This window comes from Plectrocnemia conspersa, unplaced genomic scaffold, assembly GCF_051122295.1.
Source record: "Plectrocnemia conspersa isolate PC_06_02 unplaced genomic scaffold, ASM5112229v1 ptg000003l, whole genome shotgun sequence".
In the NCBI taxonomy this organism is placed as follows: domain Eukaryota; kingdom Metazoa; phylum Arthropoda; class Insecta; order Trichoptera; family Polycentropodidae; genus Plectrocnemia; species Plectrocnemia conspersa.
The window spans coordinates 22,126,660-22,141,066 of record NW_028277167.1 but is presented as its reverse complement, the minus strand read 5'-3'; the positions used below and the strand labels follow the sequence as shown (position 1 = coordinate 22,141,066).

The 14,407-nt window shown below is 34.9% G+C and overlaps 2 protein-coding genes across 2 annotated transcripts; one reads left to right on the top strand and one right to left on the bottom strand.

Annotated features, from left to right (window-relative positions):
- Nucleotides 1-2,007: 2,007 nt before the first annotated feature.
- TM9SF3 (transmembrane 9 superfamily protein member 3) lies at nucleotides 2,008-4,699 on the top strand. The gene has a single exon (XM_088183406.1). It carries the CDS (start codon nucleotides 2,094-2,096, stop codon nucleotides 3,825-3,827), a length of 1,734 nt encoding a protein of 577 aa, XP_088039532.1. The 5' UTR covers nucleotides 2,008-2,093; the 3' UTR covers nucleotides 3,828-4,699.
- Nucleotides 4,700-8,832: 4,133 nt separating this feature from the next.
- On the bottom strand, nucleotides 8,833-14,372 carry LOC148236965 (putative RNA-binding protein 19). Its single transcript, XM_088183405.1, has 14 exons — nucleotides 14,273-14,372; nucleotides 13,782-14,162; nucleotides 13,465-13,713; nucleotides 13,261-13,395; nucleotides 13,008-13,188; nucleotides 12,843-12,937; nucleotides 12,664-12,772; nucleotides 12,303-12,491; nucleotides 12,073-12,231; nucleotides 11,438-12,009; nucleotides 11,172-11,374; nucleotides 10,248-10,364; nucleotides 10,060-10,168; nucleotides 8,833-9,066 (listed from the first exon to the last, which is right to left on the bottom strand). The coding sequence occupies exons 1-14, from the start codon at nucleotides 14,306-14,308 to the stop codon at nucleotides 8,860-8,862; spliced, it is 2,742 nt and encodes a 913-aa protein (XP_088039531.1). The 5' UTR covers nucleotides 14,309-14,372; the 3' UTR covers nucleotides 8,833-8,859.
- Nucleotides 14,373-14,407: the final 35 nt, after the last annotated feature.

The window sequence follows — 14,407 nt, the reverse complement described above, 5'->3', positions numbered from 1 at the left end:
ATATTTATAGAAAGTGTCGGGTTTGCTATAAAGGGTTAAAAAATAATCTGGATATTGGTGTCCTGACTATAAAGTAGCATTGTGTATAAACAATTGCTTTAAAATATACCATACTGAACTTGAATTTTAAAAATATATTTTAATGGCTTTTCAATATTTCTAGTGATAATCATATATGTTTTCTTTATTTATTTCAAAGATTTAATTACATTTTATTATTAGAATTATGGGGGCCAATATAGATTTGTTATGGCCAAAACTGGTCGGCGCAGAAATAGCGGTGTTGTGACGGCTCTCTCTCTTCCGGCAAGCTTGTAAGGGTTCGGACGCGTGCCGTCGCGCGTCCGCCCCATTCTTATAATGTAAACCGTCAATCTTCAATAAATATACTACTGCAGCGGCTCAATCTGTGTCTCATTGCCAACCGCCATCATCACAGCACCTAAACTGTTGACGCCGACGTGATCCTGAGCACACATATGGAGTCAGACGAAAAATGGCAGACACAGACGCCGCTGCAGTACAAAAAGCCGAGCCGCTGCAAACCCACTTGCTGCCACCCCGCCGGAGCTTCCCTGGATCCGGACTCGAGCTGGCGGACCACCAAGACGATGGGCCTGCGCCTCCGACCATGAGCCGCCATCGTCAGCCGCCGCCGCCGCCGACCACGTGACCCAGGAAGCATCCGGCGCCACCACGCGCCTCCAGCGAGAAGCCACCGAAGTGCTGCCGTAGACCAGGCTCGAGTGGACCACGCGTGACCCGTCACGCACCCGTAGGGCTACGCCCCCGCGACTCCGAGCTCGAACCGCATGTTCGGGGCCCGTCACGCGCGCGCCCTGTGTAGCTGCACCGACGCACCACAGGGCCCCGAAAGGTGCTCCCGGACATGCCCGTTCTTCTCGCGCCCCCTGGAGCCCTACGCGCCGCCCGGGTCTACACGTGTTCCACTCGGCTTGGAGCGAAGCACGCCGCGCGTCACTGGAGGCCGCGCCGCCACACCATACGTCACGACTTTGCTACTTTTGCGCCGCCAGCATTTAATCAACAGCAGCGCCAAGGCCCCCATACCTCCCCCTGGTTATAGTTCGCAATTGTAAATTGCTAGGGCCGAAGCCGTATGGGGGCCAATATAGATTTGTTATGGCCAAAACTGGTCGGCGCAGAAATAGCGGTGTTGTGACGGCTCTCTCTCTTCCGGCAAGCTTGTAAGGGTTCGGACGCGTGCCGTCGCGCGTCCGCCCCATTCTTATAATGTAAACCGTCAATCTTCAATAAATATACTACTGCAGCGGCTCAATCTGTGTCTCATTGCCAACCGCCATCATCACAGCACCTAAAGAATATTTATTAAAATGTGTTATTTATTTTAATGTGATGAATATTTTTGCACGATCCATTTAATTCTATTTTTCTGAATTATTTTAGTAAATTTGTACATTTTTATTATATTTTTCATTTATAAATAAAACATAATTAAACGTTCTAGTGTTTAATATTTCATTTAAATCGCACTTTTAAAAAAAAAAGTTACTGTAACGGGCGGAACGTGTATACACGTCTTTAAGCAAAAACGCGCGCCCATTGCATGTTGCGCAATCGAAGTGAGGAGCACCCGCTTAACAGGTTTAAAGTTTTTCCTAATTATTTTGTCATTTTGCTGTATTGATTTATAGAATTTGTTGAATAAATATAAATTTGAATATATTTTTTATTATATTATATTAAAAACTCTCGGCAATGACCTCGGTGACATATCACGGATGCGAGACGACGCTCTTATTTCTCACTCGCTCTTGTCACCTAACACGCGAACGAGCGAAAGGGAAAATAACTCACTAAATAACGTAGCTCTCGGGCCTTCTTTAAAACCTTTTTTTACGATCTCAACTATGATTAATTAAAGCGATATTTATTAATATTCCGATTTTTGTATGTGTATACTATGTACTAGAATACTAGATACTAGACAGACACAGCACAGTAAGGGAAAGGTTAAAAAGAGAAAGCAAACGTCTGGCAAAGTGGCAACACTGCGCGGCTGTCAACCCCGATCGGCATCTGGTGACGTTTGGAGTTCGGGCGCCGCTGCGATGTGGACGCAGGTATTGGCGCTGGTGGCTCTGGCGGCCGTCGCCTGCCGAGGAGACGAGCACGCGCACTCTTACAAGCGGGGCGAGCAGGTCGTCGTCTGGGCCAACACCGTGGGGCCTTACCACAACCGCCAGGAGACCTACGGCTACTTCTCGCTGCCGTTCTGCGCGGGGGCGAAGGACTCCATCGGCCACTATCACGAGACGCTCTCCGAGGCGCTGCAGGGCGTCGAGCTCGAGTTTTCCGGTCTCGACGTCGGTTACGAGGAGCCCGTGCCCTCTCAGCGCTATTGCGCCGTCCACCTCGACGAGGCCAAGCGCAGGGCCTTCGCCTACGCCGTCAAGAACCACTACTGGTATCAGATGTACGTGGACGACTTGCCCGTGTGGGGCATAGTCGGCCAGGCCGACGGCGACGACTCTTACGTCTGGACGCACAAGCGCTTCGACATCGGCTACAACGGCGACAGAATCGTCGAAGTCAACCTGACGGCGGAGAACAAGGTGAAACTGGTCGTCGACACCGAAATGCCCTTCACCTACGAAGTCAACTGGAAGAAGAGCGACGTCAAATTCGAAGATCGCTTCGACAAATACCTCGACCCCAACTTCTTCCAGCACCGCATCCACTGGTTCAGCATCTTCAACAGCTTCATGATGGTCATATTCCTAGTGGGACTCGTGTCCATGATCCTGATGCGCACTCTGCGCAAAGATTACGCCAGATACTCCAAAGACGAGGATTTGGACGATCTAGAGCGAGATCTGGGCGACGAATACGGGTGGAAGCAAGTGCACGGCGACGTGTTCAGACCGGTGCCGAATCTAGCTCTGTTCTCGGCGATGGTCGGTTCCGGATATCATCTGACCGTCGTCACTTTGAGCGTTATTATTTTCACCATATTCGGAGAGCTGTATACGGAGCGCGGCTCTTTACTCTCCACTTCCATGTTCATATACGCCGGCACTTCGGCCGTCAACGGCTACTTCGGCGGTTCGCTCTACGCCAGAATGGGCGGTAGAGTGTGGATTCACCAGATGCTGCTCTCGGCTTTCATGCTGCCCGCTCTGGTGTGCGGTACGGCTTTCTTCATCAATTTCATAGCAATATACTATCACGCGTCCAGAGCCATTCCGATCGGAACTATGATTGCGGTCGCTTCCATTTGCATCTTCGTCATTTTGCCGCTCACCCTCGTCGGCACGGTCCTGGGGAGAAACTTAGCCGGACAGCCCGACTTCCCGTGCAGGATCAACGCCGTCCCTCGGCCGATCCCCGAGAAGAAGTGGTTCATGGAACCCGGCGTCATCATAATGCTCGGAGGCGTCCTGCCCTTCGGTTCCATATTCATCGAGATGTACTTCATCTTCACGTCCTTCTGGGCTTATAAAATATACTACGTCTACGGATTCATGCTTCTCGTGTTTCTGATCCTCATGATCGTCACCGTCTGCGTCACCATCGTCTGCACGTACTTCTTGCTGAACGCCGAAGACTATCGCTGGCAGTGGACGAGCTTCATGGCCGCGGCCAGCACTTCGTTCTACGTCTATTTGTATTCTTTCTATTATTTCATATTCAAGACTAAGATGTACGGATTGTTTCAAACGGCGTTCTACTTCGGTTACATGGCGCTCTTCAGCGCCGGCTTGGGAATAATGTGCGGCACCGTCGGATACGTGGGCACCAGCATGTTCGTCAGAAAGATCTATTCCACCGTCAAGATTGATTAAACTCAAAGACGCTATATCGGCATACAGTGTATCTATAATGTTATCTGAGGGGTATACGAGTATTTTTTCGCTCTTATACCCTTCACGTAATAGCCAAAATATCCTGTATGTATTACGAAACAAATCATCCGATTCTTCGAATCGCATTCGTCGCATGATAAATTATTACCGAATCAAACGATATTTATTGTACATACTTTATATGAATTATGCGATAGGTTTTATAATTTTTCGATTTAATCAAAACGTACTGGTATCGATCTAAACGTATGCATAGTCATACTTTGTGTTATTTTTCAAAATTCATGTATGATAAATCGTATTAAAATAAAATATTAGTCTCGTTGAATATTATAGAGCACAATTTTTTTCATGGTGTTTATGTTCGGAATCGTAACGAAATTGATTCGACAAAGGACGCGTTGTAAATAAACGCAAACGTTTATTTATCTTTGAGGGTATTTTTCTTGTTAGAATGTAAATATGTAGCAATACGAGATATTCTTCGATGAAAAAGAGTGAATTCATGCCAGTCTTGGATAGCATTTAAAATATTCCAATCGGGCGTAATAGAAGACTCGATCGTGTATTATTTTGCGACAGTTTATAAAAGAGTTTTAATTACGACTGAGGTGTGATCTTTGTTATGTTTTGTTTATATTATATTATTATAAAATTTATTTTAAGAAAATAGCTCCCAGTGTACATCTGATAAATGCAATGTTATCGTTTTTTTGCATACTGATGCATTTATTGGCAAATTTTGTAACTTATAAACAGTATTTAGATATAATATATTCTTACTTACCTTGTCATAGAAATAAATTTATTGTAAATATTGAAAATAAACTTGGTTTTTTATTATCACTAAATTCATATCTTTTTTTCATTAAAATTTATTACTTTTAAACTAACGCGTTAATAATTTCAAATAATATGTTTTAAAAAGCGTGTCGTTTAGTTATACTTCCCTGAAAGGAAAGGTGAAATATAATCTGACTTGTGCGCAATAAACTGATTTATAATTTTAAATGACCAACCAACCGTGAGACATGTGTTTTATTAGTTAGGCTTTTAAAATATCATTAATGTTTACAGCTGCTCAATCACGTTTTTGGTTTATTACAGTTATAAACACAAGTAGAACTCTTATCAGAACATACTTTTTACAAAATCTATTTCAATGTTTATAACTACACCTTGATTGTAAGTCAATAAGACAGGCGGATATCGATTGCGCACAGCAAAAATTCTGACCGTATATAATCAACATACACATATATGTATATTTAAGAAAAAGTAAATAATATATCTGTATATATAATAGATGTTAATATGATTTTAATTTGAAAATATTTTACAATTATATTTAAAATTGTAAAGTTTTTTGAAAAAATAGACTGTAACTAAAAACATTTGTAATATATTAGGTGATACTTTGGATGAGCTAAGATATTAGAAAGATGGTTTAGGAAGTAGTTAAATAGACACGGTACTATCAGAAAAATGCTTGTGCATATGTCTCATAAATGGGCAGAAAAAGAGTTGAGCTAAAAATAGTATCGATTTTTTTTTTTTTACTAACTATACTAATTTTTTTATTGAGCATTTGCAAGGAATCGAAAGATCCGGTGATTATTGTGCACAGCAATAATTCAGATTATATATGATCAATATACACATATACATATCTATACTTATTGATAAGTCAATATATGTAAAAAAATAATATATGTATATAAAACATGTTAAACCTTTATGTGCCGAATTAAATTTCATAAAAAGTCAGGAAATGTGTCAATTATCAAGTAAAAAAAAGTTAAAGATATAATTGTGATTTTTTAATATGTTTATATTTATTCTCTGCTGCGTCTTAATTCACCTTCATAATTGAATTTAAAAAAGTAAAAAGTGATAAAAGGAAAAAAAATATATGAATGTTTTTGACTTGACAGTCATTTAATAAAAATTAATTAATAAGGAATATAGAAACTATAAAAAAATTTCCAGATAAAACCAGGAAGATAATGCAACAATTTTCCTGGTTTTATCTGGAAAAATACAAATAAAAAAAATAAATATTTTTTTTGTATGTACACGTATTATGATTTTTATAGTGTGGGATAAATTCGCATCTCACACTTGAGAGCCTTGAATGGTGATTCGGATTTATCCGCATCTCGCATCTAAAGGGTTAATATGATTTTAATTTGAAAATATCATGTTTTAAAAATATTTTACTCATTCACATTTCCTGTAATTACATAAATTTTTACTTTTAAAAATAGAGAAATATATTGAGTAGTTGGAATTAAAAGTAAAATATATTTGATAATCGAACAAACACCTTGTTCAGAATTTTCTGATCACCTGTAGATAGACCAGTGTTATAAGTCGGTGACTAATACATGAAAGTTGGGTTCGAATCCCATATGAATTCTAGTGTTTTTTCAATATCTGTCATATCTTAGAGACCGAAATATAATATCGATTAACATAAAAAAATCGGGTTCGCTGCTGCTATATACAAGTAAAACTGCCATGGTTATTTTTTTATAAGAGACATCTAAACAATTTTTATTTAATGTTTTTTAGAAAATATAAAATAAAAATGTCAGCCACGCGAATTCACTGCAGTGTGCCGTACACGCACATCCGCGTGTTAGATATGTTTTCATGTATCAGTTTTCACTTCTAAATAATAAAAAATTTGTTGAAAAGTAAAATAAATGAAAGACTAAAAAATAATGCATCGTTCGTGTTAATATGATGATGACCCATGACATTCGACAGTCATTTCTATGTAAAATTGCGCGCTGAATCCGAAAATCAATTAAATATTAACGAGGTAGAACAGTTTTCGAGATATTGCTAGATTTCTGTATTTTTCATTCTGAAAAATAGTTTTACTTAATTGCAAATATCTTCGGTTCTAGTTGACAGTTTGCGTGTTTTACATCAAATTAAAGATAATTAAATTTTCTATTAATCGTCTAACAGCACTTTACGATAAGATGATTGATTTAGTCACCATTTATGAATTTGTCGAAGATTTTGAATTTTGATCTATAAGACATTACGCCCACTGACAAAATATTCGAATAATGCTTTTATAAAAAAACGTTCCAAAATTCGATGAAATATAAAATGATGGAAATTTATCAGCGCATGGGTCACGTACGCCGACGAAATCCTAGGTAACAGACGAAAACAAAATTTTGGCGGAAAAAATCGACGATAACCGAAGTCAACGAAAACCGAGGTACCAGTGTATATAGTTCTTTTGCAGAATTATAAATTATTTATATAAACTTTTTTTTTATTTTTCAGTAAAATATGAAACATATATTTTTTATTCTCAAATCATATATTTATAAAAGAAATATACATTTTTGGTACAGCTTTTATATTTGATATGCACAGTGAAAGAGTTGATTAATAGTTGTAAAAAGAAGTATATGTAGTTTTTATTATATTTTGGCATCCTTTATGTTTTTCTTGTAATTATACTGCCCTCTTTAATTTTAATCTGAAGAAATCGTCAACACGAATAAATACAAATTCAGTTTAGATGTGTTTCATTTGATTCTTACTTATTGTAAGTCGTAATATTGTTATATATAGTCTTAATATGACTGCTAAATAACCGAGCGTTTCCACTGTGATGGCGATTTTATTGTTTTTGACGTGGATTCTAAACAGGGATGCAATTTGGGGATATTTACCCCTCCTTTTATTTGGCCAGAAAAATGTATGTAATCGAAATATCAAAAAAACGACTACTGACACCACCATTAGAAAAAGCTGAAATGACGTCCCTGCTGATTATCAAAATCGGTTGGAAAATATGGAAGTTATAAGCATCTGACTAATAATACAGAAATCAAATCTGAATGGATTTTGTAGGGTATATAAAAAGTAAAAAAATGTTCAAACTACTCGAACGTATTTTCTTTTCACGGAATCTGAATTTAATGATTTGATAATATATTTAGATGTATCAAAGAACAACCCTGAGATGTTGGCATCATGTTTGTAAGAATAGAATTTCTGACGTCAAAGTAACTTACTTCGGAGATTGTCACAAACGTTTTATTAAATACTTAAAAAAATATGTTTGTTAAGAAGTAATAATGGGCGATTCTTGTTGGTTTCTACTCGAGAAAATGACAATACACACAGAAGATTAGCAAATCGAATCTAAGTCATATTTAATACCATTTGAAATTTATATAATTAACATTATACGCAATAATCAAGATAATCATGAAAATTGGTAAAATTGAAATGCTGTATTTTTACCCTAATGCTTATATAACCTATATTTACTAAACGATTTTGATAAATAGCTGCTTATTTTCCTTGTTATAGATCATAGTGCCTAAAACGATAATCTGATTGGAAAGTGTTGTATGGACGGCTAATATAAAATTCAATTACCTTTAATTTAATATAAAATACTTTGCAATCGGCCAATTAGAACTGGAGATATGTATTTACAATTAAGTAAAAATACTTTTTCCAGAATGAAAAACACATATATTTAGCAATATCTTGAATATTGTTCTACTCTTTCAATTTTTGACTTTCATTTTCTTTTATATTTTATAATTATCTTTGTATTTTATAATCAATACAATATAATAATAGTTTATAATTAATAAAATATTTGTCACTGATTTCAGTCTGGTGTCTCACCACTTACTTAGTAGTTGTTGATTGTGTTTACCTCGTTGTAACGTATTGAGCTAACGCCCGTCATCTTGCGATGGTAGATTTATAATAATTGTATAGTGTCATTTACCCAAGAAATTTTCTGCACAAGAGAGCTCATTTGTCAACACAATGTGTGATTTATTAAAATATAAAGAATGCTAATGCGAGTGTGACATTATGTTATCATTATTATGAATATCTTAATAAATTTGTAAAAAAACTGGTTTTTATTTATCGTCGAAATACAGTATAGAAACAGGTTTTAAAAACTAGAAATGAAACTCGCGTATTTTATCAGCTTATATTTATTATGTTATCATTCCTCCTCGTCTTCCCCAAGGTTATCGACATCGGCGACAGCCTTTTTACTCTTTTTACCACCAGGCTTCGGCATATTGAACGTTTCAGCTGTCCTCTTGCGAATTGTGCTCACCATTTCGTCGTCGTCGTGCAGCTTGGCCCACTCCAGCACCAAACGTCTACCGTACAAATGCGTACTTTGACACAATGCCTCGAATGCGTTCTGAAATTACATCATCTTTAATTAACATAAGAAGCACCTAGGTCTGTGTATATTGTATGAAGTTAGTTACATTCGGCTAAATTTATTTAAGAATTATTTTAATAAATATTTTCTTCATACAAGACGCAGACACTTTTATGAAAACTATTTCAAATCTGTTTCAATTAGTCGCATAAAGAAATTATGAATACGGTAATTCAAATAAGACATGCCTAGAAACAATGTATGCCTTAAATTTAATAGTATTGTACGTATCATCAGATGGTCGTTCATAAATGGCCACCCGGAAGTTATATTTCCATCAAGGGATGTACCGGAGATAGAGCTAAACAATAACACTATTGGTTTTAAATTGTCTTTCTCTCTGATTCGACACAGGAACAGAATAATAGATTTGCCACTTGCTCTCATCATCACTCAGAGAAACCAGTAAGACTCACCATTTTCACAACTACAAGGCTCTATGACTTCTTTATTTTTATTGTATATCGATATAATTTTACATTTGTACAATTAACTGTATATCAAACGTCCTTGTCTTATTCTTAAATTAAAGTTTAAGTAGAGTAGACTCCCCAATAACACGGTAAATTGGGTGCATGTAGTTTTGGGACTAGAAATTACTCATACAATTTTTTGCAATATGTACGTACGAATCAGGCACGTGTGGTGAGATATCCTCTGGTTCGTAACAGGCACCCAAAAAGCACGTCTCCGATTTACCGTGTTATTGGGGGTCTACTATATATTATAATTTTAATGTTTTATAGTTATTTAAATTAAAAAATAATATTTAAATCCTATCAATAAATATAGTATAGAAGGCAACTTATTGGAATCTATATGATGTTATAATTTATTATTGCGAGAGCAATATTACAAATACAATGTACGAGATTATAAGAGCGCTATCTAATAAGATCTAATTTAGATATTTTAATCACCATTTGGAAATGTACATTGAATGTATGTATAAAGTACATTTTATCATACCTTAGAATCACTGTTGTTGTGATATTCAACAAAGCAGAATCCTCTATGTCTATCTTCTCCAGGATCCATCTTTTTAGGCATTCTCAATGCTTTGATCTCTCCGAACGCTCTATAAATATTGAAATACATTTTTATTTAAGTATATGATTAATTTTATACCAAATACTGTTGTATCAAAAAGTATTTACCCAAATATTTCTTGTATTTCTCGACGATTTGCTTGGAATGCTACGTTTCTAACTAAGATTTTGGTTCCAGTTTGTTTTTGGATTACTGTTTCTTTTCTTGCTGTCTTAACAACACTACTAAAAATTGAATAGATATATAATGAAACAAAGGCATTATTTAAACACATTGTTTTTGGGCAAAGATCCACAAGATTTATAATGTATCCTAAACAAATGGTGACTGGATTATTGCACACACAAAAATTCTGAACATAAATGATACCAGTTTGATTGGTATATACATATGTATTTTACTTGAAATTCCAACTGCTTTATATTTTTCTCTATTTTCAAATAAAAATTTGTTTAAAATTAAGAAATGTAAATTACTAATATAATTGTAAAATATTTTTAAATTAAAATCATATTAATATCTGTAATATAAACAGACATTATTTATATAAATATATATATATTGACATATTCTTAAATATACATATGTGTTTATTAATAGGAATTTTCGTTGTTTGAAATTTTTGCCATGATCACCGAGCCTACAGATATATAAGGCAAATGTTGAAATGTTAATATATTGTAAAAGTTGTAATATATTTTCTTTTAACCTTGCATTGCGCGTTTTCTCGTAAAACTGTCTGTTTACACGTGGTGACGGTTTAACCTTTTAAACGCCAGCGACTCACCAGTGCGTCGTTTGTTGATTATTTTTTAAAACCAGTTAATGAATTATTTACTAATTATATTTTTTTAATTAAAAAAGATTATTATACTAGCTTCATCTATCAGTAAACCTAGTATTTTATATTCATTTTTAGAAAGAGGTACTGACTCGTGAAGAGAAATAACGGGTGACTCACTAAAAAGCTACTGGCGTTTAAAGGGTTAAAAAACATATATTAGTTTTATACTAAATATGAACATAAATACCTTCCCGTTCTTTCTGAACGTTTCAATTCGATCTGCTTTCCATCCAAATATGATCCTTGCAAGTTTTTAAGAGCATTTTCAGCTGCATTTCTTCTAGAAAATTGTACAAATCCATAACCCATCGATAGCCGTTCTCCCGGATTATACGGATCTTTTTTCATTGCTACGGTTACAGAGTGAATGTGGCCGAAAGACTCAAAGTGCTAAAATAACCCAAATTAAAATCGTACGTTTGCTAATATTTATTTATGAATAATAAACAATACCTTTTTAACTCTTTCTTCTCTAGTTTCAAAGTTCAATCCTTTCACAAACAATATAGTGTTCTCTTCAGGCTCTTCCTCTACAACATGCTTTTTAGGTTCTTCTTTGGCAATTTCAGGTTCCTTTGCCTTATCTTTGTTATCAACATTTTCTCTCTTTGAATCAATACCATTTTTATCTTCAATTTTAGATTTTTCTTTTAGTTCAGGAGTTGGCGTAGTGAAAGCGTCTTTCGGAGCCCATTCCAAATACAAGGGTAAATATTTAAATTTAGAATAAGCAAGCTTGAAAAACGCTTGTCTCGCTTCCGAAGGTTCTACGAATTCTACCAATGCTGTGATTCCATACGGAGGCATTATAAGTCTAGCTATCAAACCAAACGGTTCGAACAACTTATTTAATTCATTTTTAGTTGTTCTAGCAGGTAAATTTTTAATCAAAATAATAGTTTTAGAACGTTTTTTTGGGGCTTGATTGAAAGCATCTAAACTCACACCGCTTTCTTCCAAAAACTTACGGGTATTAGCCACAACTTGAGTTTCTCCCAATGCTAATTTAACAGCAGCGCTCGTTTCTATAAATAATCAAATATTAGAACACATGATCTCGAGCATTTTAATAATAATGCGAAACTAACTTTCATTTCCTTCTAATAGTTTTTCTTTAGTTGTATTATAAGACTCAGCTACAATATCTGCAACTGCATTTGCGCCGAGGAATAGAGTATTCCAATTGTGAGAGGAACCTGATTGTGATTTTTGCTTCTTTTCTTTCTTCTCTTTGAATGTGAGGTTTTCTACGATTCAAATTCATCATTTAAATCAATGTGAATTGTGATTGATTATAAGATATATTTAAATTTATTACCATCATCTGAATCCGCATCTTTGCCTTGTTTTCCCGGCAAAAGATGAAGCATACGGCCGCAGAATATAGAACCATCAAGTTCAGTGAAGGCTTTAACGGCATGCTCTGGCATCATGTAAGTTACGTGTGCAAATCCTTTAGATTGGTGCGTTGTTTTATCAACTGGGAGATTGACTTCAGTAACTGGACCTAAAATCAAAACATCTATTAGTCCTCAGATAAAAACTGTTTGGTTTTAATACATTATCTGCATCTCAGAATATTTAAGCCTGTGTGTTAACAGCGATAAAATAGAAATATTATTAGTGAGAAGAATTTTGTAACTGTAGTAGATCAAAAAAAAAAAATAAGATATTCTTACCAAACTTTTCAAACATCACTTGCAATTCATCTTCATTCGTAACATATGGAAGATTTCTAACAAATATTTTTCCACTCTCAGCTATAGTTTCTTCGTTCTTCAGAGATTCCTGTTAAAGATTAATAACATTTTTTAAATTAATGTACAACTATTAATTAAAAAAATAAAAGAATATTAACCTCTTGATTTTTGGTCTTTGTATTTTGATTTTCATCTTCTTCTTGTTCAATATTTCGAGTTTTATCATATTTATCAACAGTAACACGATTTCCACCTAAAGAAATACAATTGTGTAGGAACTTTATAAAAATGTATTTTATAAAAGTGTCATTAAATATACTAACTAAGGAAACTTCTGCTTTTCATAAGTGCCTTTTTTCTTTCCTCTTCCGTTCTAAATCCAACATAACAAAATCCCCTCATGTATTTAGTCTTACATCTCGGTATTCGTATAGTAAATGGAACTAGTGGCCTAAAGAAATCTTTTATGTCTTTTTTCTTACAAGTAAATGGCAGTCCATGGATCTAAAAGAAGCAAGTGACATAACAATAAAAAACAGTACTATTAAAAATAGATAAATTTATAAAATACTCAACCTTAACATGAAATAGAACTCTATTTCTAGGTACTTTTTCTTTTTTCTTTTTAGGTTCAGCTTTTTCTTCTTCAATTATTTCCACATTAGACGTCTCTTCTTCTTTAGTTGTTTTTTTCATGAGAGATTGCATATACTGCAATAAATAAAAAATATTATTTATAATTATATTATTATTATCTCTATTTAAAAAATATTATTTTACATCCAAATCGCTTATTTTTTGAAGAGCTAGCTTTTTGTTTTTCTTTTTAATGCTTGTTTCTTCCTCTACTTCTTTTTCTAATTCTTCCAAGTGAGTTTCTTCAGGCTCGTCTGCTTCGTCATCTATTTTAGTTTTAGCACTTTTGCGATTTTTGTCATTAACAAGAGTACTATCATTACTCCATATCGCTTTCTTCAATTTGGAAGCATGAACTTCCATAAATTCAGCAAACAAAGGATCATCTTTATGCTAAAAATGAATAAAATCAGCTCATTTACACTACAATTGAATATTAAAAGCATATTAATTTAACTTACTCTTTCTAATATATCTCTTATTTTATCGTTTTCATTCTGTTTGTATTTATTTTTGTTTGCAAGTCTTTCTTTTTCATATTTCTCAGACCGTTCTTCTTCGGTCGGTGCGTGAGTCTTTTTATACGCGCTACTGTCCGGTGCATATTTACTCCACGCCTTAGGTTTACTCTTATCGCCGAGAGAAACGCAAGATTCGACGGTTATTCGATTTGTTTTAATGCATGTTCCGTTAAAGTGTTTCTTAGCTTCTTCTGCTTGCTCTTCGGTCCTGAATCCAATGAAGCCAAAGTTACGAAATTTACCTTCCTTTGTGTATTTTAATTGAACGTCTGTTATTTCACCCTTTATATTGAATACATCTTTCAATTTTTCAGTGGTTATCTGAAATCATGAGTGAATGAGGTTATGTGTTAAAAATATAACGCTCTAAATACAGATCCTATAAAATAAGTATACGATAATATAATTGCAGTGTTATGATAAATTCATACATGATTTGGCAAATTTTTAACGATTAGCCGCGACATTTTGTATCAAAATAAAGCAGCATGGAACAAACGTCAACTTTGACACATTTAGTGTTGCCTTATAAAACAATATTTTTATAAGGCAACACTAAATGTGTC

Excerpts from the sequence above, each read along its gene's own strand:
- TM9SF3 (XM_088183406.1), top strand. The coding sequence starts at position 2,094 with ATGTGGACGCAGGTATTGGCGCTGGTGGCTCTGGCGGCCGTCGCCTGC.
- LOC148236965 (XM_088183405.1), bottom strand. The coding sequence starts at position 14,308 with ATGTCGCGGCTAATCGTTAAAAATTTGCCAAATCAT. Across the intron at positions 14,163-14,272 it reads TTAAAAATTTGCCAAATCAT|ATAACCACTGAAAAATTGAA; the intron begins GTATGAATTTAT and ends TCATGATTTCAG. Across the intron at positions 12,938-13,007 it reads GAAAAGCAGAAGTTTCCTTA|GTGGAAATCGTGTTACTGTT; the intron begins GTTAGTATATTT and ends GTATTTCTTTAG.